General features: G+C 39.6%; 1 protein-coding gene across 1 annotated transcript in view; it reads left to right on the top strand.

Moving 5' to 3' along the window:
• The first annotated feature begins 2698 nt into the window (after nucleotides 1-2698).
• Nucleotides 2699-9831, top strand: part of TRPC3 (transient receptor potential cation channel subfamily C member 3) — a 44493-nt gene continuing 37360 nt past the window's right edge. The window contains exons 1-3 of the mRNA XM_009289503.2: nucleotides 2699-2786; nucleotides 4880-4883; nucleotides 8343-9114. Coding sequence (XP_009287778.2) covers nucleotides 2699-2786; nucleotides 4880-4883; nucleotides 8343-9114 — 864 coding nt within the window. The remainder of the gene's footprint in view (nucleotides 2787-4879; nucleotides 4884-8342; nucleotides 9115-9831) is intronic.

The raw sequence follows: 9831 nt of genomic DNA on the forward strand, positions 1-9831 counted from the left end.
TGCATCTTACCCTGTTCGATGTCGTCTTAAGAAATTTCAGTTTGTTGTTTTTTAAGATGCAATCATATATATATATAAAAAAGATATATAAATACTGTCCATGACTAGACTTACTGCAAGAGAAATAAATTCAATTTTAATAATAGGGATGTTAACTTTCTTTTCTCTGACTTACAAAATGTAGGTTGTCCATGAATTATTCACTTATTTTTATAACACGCTGCAGTTTAGATAGACTTACCTCTGAGGATTACTTGAGTATTTTATACTTTCAGGACAATATTTAGGTCTTCATTAAATATTTCAATTACCAGATGACAAACACTTTATTTTGAGCTTTGAGATAACATATTCAGCATTTATAGAAGAAGCCTTAATTAAAATCACCCTAGAGACAACTGTAAAGTACAGAAATAGTTAGACTAGCGCTTAGAATGGGATAACCACAAATAAAAGTGCTTTTTGCCATCCCAGTACAGAAATTCTTCACAAATACCCAGTACTTAGCAATCCAGACTTCAAGTGACGGAGGCTTTCACACGTCTTTAGCTCTCTGAAAGTTAGTTGCGCTTAAGTTGTTTGTCTAGGCTCCCTCTGTAGTTGATGGGACGAGAGAGGAAATAGCAGTGAGGCAGGCCAGCATAGTCATTTATCTTCTTTCTTGAGGTGCCTGTCTTTCTCCATTCACCATAAAAAGAACCTAGGGATTAGTTTAGACTCGGACACTTTATTTTTAGACAGTTGAAGCTAGCTCAAATGAATTGTAAATGAGTCCTAAACTTCTGGAGCCCTTTTAGGTTAGTGTCCTCCTAGAACTGTTGGCATATTCCTTTTGTAAAAAATGGGTAATATGCCACCAGGGCATAAAACTGGAGTTCAGTTTGCACAGCTGTCGGCATTTGAGCCTGGAATAAGCTCCATCTATCGGAATTGCTTCCTGGTATATAATTCTTGTGATCCTGTCTACGACAGCAGTGATTGCGAGCCACTGCCGGGTAGACTGACAAATTAATCAATGTAATAGGAGTGTATTGAAGTGACAGGGCATAGAGGCAAAAGACCCACAACTGCCATTTTCCCTGTTATGTGCCCATGGTCATCCTCGGCATAGCAGTGGGATTTTTCTTCTGGAGTAACGTTTTGTGTTTGGTGCTAATGCCTAAAATCATAGAATATGTTAATGAAATAAATATGAGTATCAGTTTGCTCTTAATGTGCACAGATTGACAGACGTAAGGCTTTAGCGTGCACAAAGTGAGTATGAGAATCCTTGCCTGGAAGAATTTGTAGTCTAAATATTGAGTACTGACAAACAGTGCAAGGGGAAAGAGGCAGGAAGATGTGAAGTAGTTTGCACAAGAAGATGCACTTAGTTGGTATTTGAAATGTCTTCACTCTGAAAGCTGTAACCTGTGCAAGGTACCTGTCGATGTACAGCTGGCTCCCTCCTGTGCCACATATTGCTGGAAAAAGTAATTAACCTCAGATTCCCACTAAGACTGCAGACTGGTTGTAATACTTGTTTCACAAGGTACTATATGTCCCAGTAGGAAAAATGTGGACAAAAGCTGTAAATTAAATGTAGTAGGCATTGGGTGCCTGAATTCCTGAGTCTCTCTGAAAATCATAGCGTAGTTTCCTGAGCAGAATGACGGAACACAAATAAAGGGCTGAACGTAAAAGGGGCTTGTTGCTGCAGCCCTGTTAACTTGGTTCTTTCCTGGTGAGATGTTTGCCTTTTTCTGTGTGTGCATAGATGCACTGCTGTCATCAAAATATAGTCATTTTTTCCCCACAGGAATTCAGATGGTTGGTGTTTTCTGTTGAGGAGTTAGTGAAGGGTAATGGTAGGAAAAAGCTCTGCATAGTTTGTGGGGCGGGGGGGGGAAGGAACAAACTAAGTGTGTGTATACCTCCTCCTGATAGCTCATTGTGTTGTGTTCCATTTTTTGACTAATTCTTTCCAGTTCGGAGCCAGAACTTCTGTGAGCTGACATGAGGGCATTTTGGATGATGGATTATGTCATTTCAGACCGGTGGGAGAGTATAGATGCAAGTCAGATCTTGCAGCTGGCCTGATATATGTTCCGCTGTTCGGCTGAATTAGCCTCCCTCTTCTGGAAAGCCCAGGCAGTAGTTCACAGAAGGGAGAAGGATGCTCTCATTTAATACATTTTAGATTTGGTGCAGGGATTCCCAAATTGTGTGGAACATGCGCAAGCTTCCATGCAAACATGCGTGAACGTGACACTGTTTTTACTGGTGAAGAAACAAATTTACCAGCAGCCTCTTCTGGCACATGGCTGTAGCAGAACTTAGAGGGATGGCAAAGCCTTCATTTGGGAGAGGCAGTGAGGCTGGGGGGATTGCCCCTCTAACACTGCCTGTGGCCCTGCACAGAGCCAGGAGCTGCTACCTCACATGGAACAACTCAGTCTTTTCCTGTGATGGTAACAAAGCAAACATTTGAGATAGCTTAGTTCAAGAGATCTCAGGAGTCACGAGCTAAAATGCTGTTCATATGTATGTGCATGTCTGAGCACTTACTTTTGGGAGTAAGGCAATCATCGTTCTTTAATTTTAAAACCGGGGCCTCAGAGGTTACTTTTGGCAGAACAACGGGCACAATCCGCATCTCCTGTGTGGCTGACTCCGGTGGTGTTGCTTTTAAATGTGTGTGCGCATTGGTGTTTCCGTGATGTACTTATCTGATCTGTCTATAATCACTGGACTCCATTTCCTTTTCAGGGCTAGAAAAGAATCAAGATCACTAATGTTGTACTGCAGTTTAGCAGTGGGGTAAACTGCTTGTAAATCGTTGATGCCATCTTTTATTGCATTTAATAGTTCAGGGAGAATAACAGCCTGTTCTTCAGTACAAATGTTAGAAAATGGCCCTACGGATTTGGGAAGGCCCAGAATGAAACCTCTGTTTCTCCAACTTCTCTTTTTTTTTTTTTTTTTTTTTAATTTTTTTTTTTATGCAGTTTGCAGTGTTAAAAAATAGACTTAGAAACAAGATTATAAATCTTTTAAACTGATGTTGATGAGATAATGAACAGCAGAACACAAGGAATTGTCAGGTCAACCCTTTGTCCCACATTTCTGCCCTTCTGCTACAATTCTGAAAGTTTGAACATGAAAAGGGATGGGTAGGCTAACAGAGTAGAAATCTGTAATTGAAATAATCCATGGCAGAAGCAGAGGAATCATAATGCTTACTCCAGTCCTTTGCAGTTGTTGTACTGCTCAAATTTCTAGCCTTGTACGTAGGAGTAACTGTCCAGGCAACAATACGATGCAATGTAAGGTCACAGTGAATGTGATGCATGCAAAACACAAGAGACAAGTGGCCATTGCTTGTTTAGTGGAAATTTTTTTAAAAATATTTTTTATTGCTCATATGAAGGTCATACATTTTAGATGAAAATATTTAAGGTAAACATAAATATGTTATAACGTAGGATAGGTTTTTGTGTCTTGCGACATTACCTGGTATGTAACGAACCAGTTAGTTGTTCAGAGTGTACATAATGTTATTCTATCTGAAAGCTTGTGATACTTAGCATTAGGTAAAGGCCTTGAAAGGTGGTATACTCCTTTAGGAGCTGTGGCCTCACTCACGTGAGAGTTCTGCTGCAAAGCTGAAATGGCGGTGTCCTGCTTTCGTATTATTCAACAAGAGGCTGACTTAGGGTCCTGTCACATCTTGGTTAATCGTTAATTGTCTTGCAGTGAGTTACGTTCATATACGGCTATCACTGAAGTTATTGAGAGTTTGCCTAAGTAGGAAGCAATGACTTAAGCTGGCAAATGGCTAATGGGAGCAGTATAGTTAAGGAAATAAACTTGTAACTTAAGACCATCCTTGTTTTATACTGATGAATGAATGATTCTGAAGGTTGGTGTACCAGCCTGGAAGTTTCTGAAGTTCTTTTTTGCTGGGGAAGCTCTTCAGTTCCTCGAAAGAGCTGCCTAACTGGTGCACGCTTAGGGCCAAGTGAAATGTGTCCAGGTGTGGTGGAACTGGTATACTTGTTAACACGATTGCTCTCCTCCAATTCCATCCTTCTTATTTGTGCTGAGCAGCAAACAGAGGCTCGAGGTTTTATAGACACCTTGGCCATTTTTCTGCTGTGAAATGTGGAAAGTAGTTGTGGAAAAAATGGAGGGGCTCAGCTGCTGCTTCATGTCAGAAAAAGGGGACTGAATTCTGTCCTCTCACCTTCCTGCTGCATACCATGCAGTGTAATTATGCAACCTGTGTACTAGGACTAGAACTTACTTAACATCATGGTGTATCTCTGCTGAAGAATTAACATTTAAAAAATGGGCATTCTTCTTGCTTGGTGTTCTTGTGGCTTTTTTGCCATGCGTTCTACAGATTTTTAATTTTTTGTGTTCTTTCAACTATTGGCAACAGCTGGGAAGAGGAGCATCACGATTTCCAACTCTCCTTCCCTCTTTTAATGTAAGTTGTCAGCTCCTTACAGAGACAAGGTTGAGAGTATGAACTTTAAAGGCTTTAGGAAATAGAACACAAATAATTAATGCACACTTAGTTCTATTTTAATCATATTTTTAAGCTGGTCTAATGATATTTAGAGATGTGACTTGAGATTTTGTTGTTTTGATTACTTCAGTTGGCAAATGTTACGTATAAAATGTGCTGAAAACGGTTAAATAGTTAAAACTAAAATTTTAACCATTTTCTTCATGCTTTGGGATAGTTTAAAAATATTAGATGTAAGAACAGGAGAGCAGAAAATGGAATAGGAGACCTTGTACCTGATGCTTCTTGCATGCGGTACTCTGACCAGACCTGCACTGGCTTCAAGGTCTTTGAATTTGCGGGGGGAAGAAGGGAAGAAGAGAGAAGGGAGGTATGGATGAACCTAACAGTCTTCTGGCTGTGTGGTGCTGTACAAGATTTCTTGCTTTTTATTTTTTTCAGGAGGTCTTGACAATATTTTAGTCATTAAAATACCAAGCAACTTTCATCTTTATTTTGAGAAGATACTGCAGTCACTTCAAATATATAATTTCTGTTAATTTATAGTTAAGGAAATCTTCCTCATTGGGAAGATATTCTAATGCAACACCTTTGGAAGGATATCTCTCTTTTTATAGAAGTCAGATGAGTCACCTCAGCCAGACAGTATGTTTTGAAAGAAAGATAAAACAGAAAATGTCATATTTCAAAATATTCTGAAAAATTACACTGAATATATAGGGGAAAATGTATTGTTATGTATTTCATAAAAGATAAATGAGATTCACGGTGGCAGTTTAGAGCCTCTTTAAATCAAGAAGTCAGCATGAGTCAATCTGTTCTGTCTTTTTTAATATACATACTTTTTTTCTTTATAGCATTACAGTAAACAATTACATTTCTGTAGCTGTATGTTTTAGATGTGGAGGAAGAATAGAAACATAACAGCATAGCAGACAATAAGATCTTGTTTAAAACATAACTATGAAAAGACAGTATTTCTGGTTTTACTTCTGATTTTGTTGGGCAATAAGGTAGTAGCATACTGTGGCCGTTGCACTCTGGGCTCAAATCTTTGTATCTGAGTACTCCTACATGTGAAATATGCCTGAGCTTTAAGACATTAAATCAATTCTGTGTTTAACAGAGTCACAAATCCTCTCTGTTATGCAGCCTTTTTCATAGACTTAAAGAAAGTGGTACAGAAGTGAAAAAAAATGATCCTGTCATGTTTGGCAAAGCAGTTTCGGCACATATTTCAAAAAGTAAATACCAGTTAGCATTGCTTATACTGCAGTGCCACCCAGGTCATTTCTGGTAGTCCAGAAATACCAACCACTGATGAAAATGTAAAAAGATCAAATGCTTCATCCCAGGAGAGACTTGCCCGTGGTAATGAGTATTACAGTCTCTTCACTTGGTCTGCAATGGAACTGCCCATTTGCATTAACTGAAATGTTCAGAGCATGGACTAGCTTTTATGATATTTGTAGCTGTGATAAAGTGATTAAGATTTTATGTTTTGCTGAATTTATTACAACTGATGCAGATAGCTGGAAGGCCAGACATATAACCTGAATGGAATTAGTTATGCCCAATGAAAACCGTTAGGGCTGACATTGCTGCGTATGGGGAAATCCAGTGATGTCAACAGGCATATTTTGTGCAGTGGCAATATAGCTAAGCTTGTTGTGGAAAGATCACACAAAAAATAAAAAAGACTGTGCTTAGAAGAATGTTGCTCAGGTTGTGGATTTGAACCTGCAGCAATTAGGATATGCAGCTTTTGAAGCGCCCATGCAGGTTCCACTTAAATGCGTAGTCTTTGTGTGTGCCGAAGGTGTGTTTTTCCCTTGGTTCCATCCTTTTGCAGACTGACGGGGTTTGCTTAAAAAGGGCTGTTTAATATTTTGTTTTGCCCTTAGCATTCATTATGTGGATCCACATCTCTCCTAATGCACATTACCTGGCTTTTGCACTGAGGGTAGAAGAATTAATGTCCTCTTCAGTTTTTCTGTCTGGCCTTTTATTCTTGTATCTGAGTTTTTCGCCGAAGTGAATAAATTACTTTTCACAATGCTCCTGTAAAATGGGAGACAACTGTTCTTTTTTTTTTTTTAGGGATGAGGAACAGAGGCGCACAGGACCAAATTTGAAAAGTATAAGGCCTGTTTGTCTTTGTGTAGCATATATATAGTGTTATATGTAGTCAAAGCACACCCTCCATTAAATCATATATTATGAGCTGCACTGGTGTCTCTGGGCCCATCAAATCAGCTCAAGTGATCTCTATCCCTTGAGCTAATGGATTAACTGATAGCAGCTGGAGGCTGTCTTTCTCAATATTGAGCTGGACTAGAAAGGAAAGGGAGATTGCTGATGGATTTCAAATTTATTTGCAGATGGTAGTGAAGGAAGGTTACGGTATCCTGAGTACCTTTTCAGGCCTTTGGTCTCTGCTCTGGCAGGCATAAATGCTTCTGTTCTTCCCCCAGCTGTGACCGCTTTAGCCTGATCCCATCTAGTCTGTTGTTTCAGACCTTGCCAGGCAGTTGTTTCCTGTTGTCTTCTCCAGCTAGGTAGCATCTGCTCCTCAGCCTCTCGTCCTAGGTCCGTTTGCTTTGCAACTCCTAGTCTTGCTTCTCTGAACCTCCTCTCCCCTCTCTGGTTTCCTTACCTAGCTAGATCCAGCTCAGCATCTGATCTGTCTGATCTCTCAGCCCATTCCTGTTTGCTCCCCACTGCTCTCAGCCAATATCTTCACTGGTTCATGATTCCAGTTTCTGTATTTTCTGAAGTAGCTTGCCTACCCTTTCTTTTCTCCTGTTCCCCTTCTCTTTTCTCCGTCTTTCTGCTTTTGCAACCAGTTTTTGAGGGGAGTTCACAGCTTTCCCAGTTCTCAGTTCCCTTTCCTGAACAATCTCACTTTCCTACACCCAGGTTTCCTCTTTCCAGTGCAGCCTGCCATCCCGATTCTCATTCGATAGCTCTTTGACTTTCCCATTTTTCTTGATTGTATTACAAGAATGCATGAGGGCTTTTAAAAATGTATATATAGTCATGTAATGACATTAGATAGCTTCTTCCTTTCAGCTCCTGGAATGGTAGATGTATAATAGAAATAGGCCCAACGTAACCCACAGCATTGCAGAAGTCCAGCTGGAGTGAGAGCTGAACCCAGTCTACATTGGATCATGCCCGGTGTCTGGAATCTGTGAGCAGTTTAGTTACTAGCATCCAGAAAGTCTGTTGAACGTGTACGAACTGTTGTTTTTCAAAGACATATAATTTGACCAAATTGACTCATGAGAAGAATCTTCCAGATTTGGTTAATGTTTCTAGTAGTAACGCTAGAAGGCATGAGATCAGCCTTCACTGTGTATTGCTTGGGAAGACATCAGGAAGAAAACTTGTTACCACCTCTCATTTATGTGAATTACAATACGGTAAGCATAAATATCACCTGCCTTAAACCATCAGCTTGAATGCCTATGGTGGATAGTATTAATTACTACTGAATGGTAGATGTGTTTTCATTTTATGTATATACTGAAGTGAGTCGGGAGGAATTTCTGAAGAGAAGCGATGTCTTACATGAAGTTTAAAAAAAAAAAAAATCATCTTGTCCATGCTAACAAAACAGAAATGGCTGTGGCATTGAACCTGTAAGTGCCTTTAGATTGCAGACAAGCAAGCATGAAGGCAGAAAGATCACAATAAAGAATGCTTCTTGTCAATAGACGGGCAAATGACAAGGGACAAAAGTCATTGTTTTTGTAGCCACAGGAGAAGTGGAAGCTACAAATAACCAACACGGTGAAATTCTGTTACCTTTTTGTTTTCTCATTAGGTACATTGAAGAAAGTCCTTCTCTGAGACGTATGACTATGATGAGGGAAAAGGGAAGGCGACAGGCCATTAGAGGCCCAGCATTCATGTTCAACAACAGGGGCACCAGTCTTACGGCTGAAGAAGAGCGCTTTCTAGATGCAGCAGAGTATGGGAACATACCTGTGGTGCGCAAAATGCTGGAGGAGTCAAAAACACTGAATGTCAACTGTGTTGACTACATGGGCCAAAACGCCTTGCAGCTTGCTGTAGGGAATGAACATTTGGAAGTGACAGAACTCCTGTTAAAAAAAGAGAACTTGGCACGGATTGGAGATGCCCTGCTGCTCGCAATCAGCAAGGGCTACATTAGGATAGTGGAAGCAATTTTGAATCATCCTGGGTTTTCAGTAAATAAGCGACTGACTCTGAGCCCTTGTGAGCAGGAGCTCCAGGATGATGATTTTTATTCCTATGACGAAGACGGTACCCGCTTTTCTCCAGATATCACTCCCATAATTTTAGCTGCCCACTGCCAAAAATACGAAGTCGTGCACATGCTATTGATGAAAGGAGCAAGGATAGAAAGACCTCATGATTATTTCTGCAAATGTAATGACTGTACAGAGAAGCAAAAGCATGATTCTTTTAGTCACTCTAGGTCAAGAATAAATGCATACAAAGGACTGGCTAGTCCGGCTTATCTTTCCCTCTCCAGTGAAGATCCAGTACTCACTGCTCTAGAACTCAGCAATGAACTTGCCAAGTTGGCCAACATTGAAAAAGAATTCAAGGTAATGGTGTTTTGGTGTTTCTCTCTGTTCTTGTTATTGTTTTAAAGTTGCTGCTACTTCATGATGTCCTTAGATGCTTGAAATTATTTCCTGTGTCTTTACTTTTTCAATTGCAAATGCTTTCATGATATTTATTGTCTCTTTTGTTCTTGATTTTGAGTTTTCAATACATAAGCCTTTAAAAAAGAATTTTTAATGAAATGAAATTGCTTTTGTACCTACTGTGTATGGAGAAAATTGGAAAAAGGGACAGTGTATTCTGATAACCTTGCAGCAGATGGAAAACGATGTTGGTTGCTGTAGCAGACAAAGATCGTTTTTAGTCACAAACACTGAGTAATGTAAGTGCAGAAAGCAGAAATGTTACGCTTTTCATGAGCATACTGCAGCATTGACCTTATTCCCTCTTTTTTATTTGTGCTAATTTTGAATGATGTCTCTAAATTGTTAAGAATACAGAAAGTGGGTTTTTTTGATACACCTTTTAGAAATGTCACTTGTTCAAAACCAGCTGTTAGATTGATTACAGATGTAGGTTCTGTTATCTGGTTTTGAGCTGTATCAGGTTTAGTATGTCAATGCCCTGACTTTTCTATATGTTTCAGCTTCTCCATCAGACAATTAATGACTTAGTTAACTTTTGCAGAGTGCTTTTTTTTAAATGATTTTGCAGATCTGTTGAAAAGTACAGTAACACCCACCTTCCCCCTTGCCCCC

This window comes from Aptenodytes forsteri, unplaced genomic scaffold (genome assembly GCF_000699145.1).
Source record: "Aptenodytes forsteri isolate BGI_AS27 unplaced genomic scaffold, ASM69914v1 Scaffold109, whole genome shotgun sequence".
Classification (NCBI taxonomy): Eukaryota; Metazoa; Chordata; class Aves; order Sphenisciformes; family Spheniscidae; genus Aptenodytes; species Aptenodytes forsteri.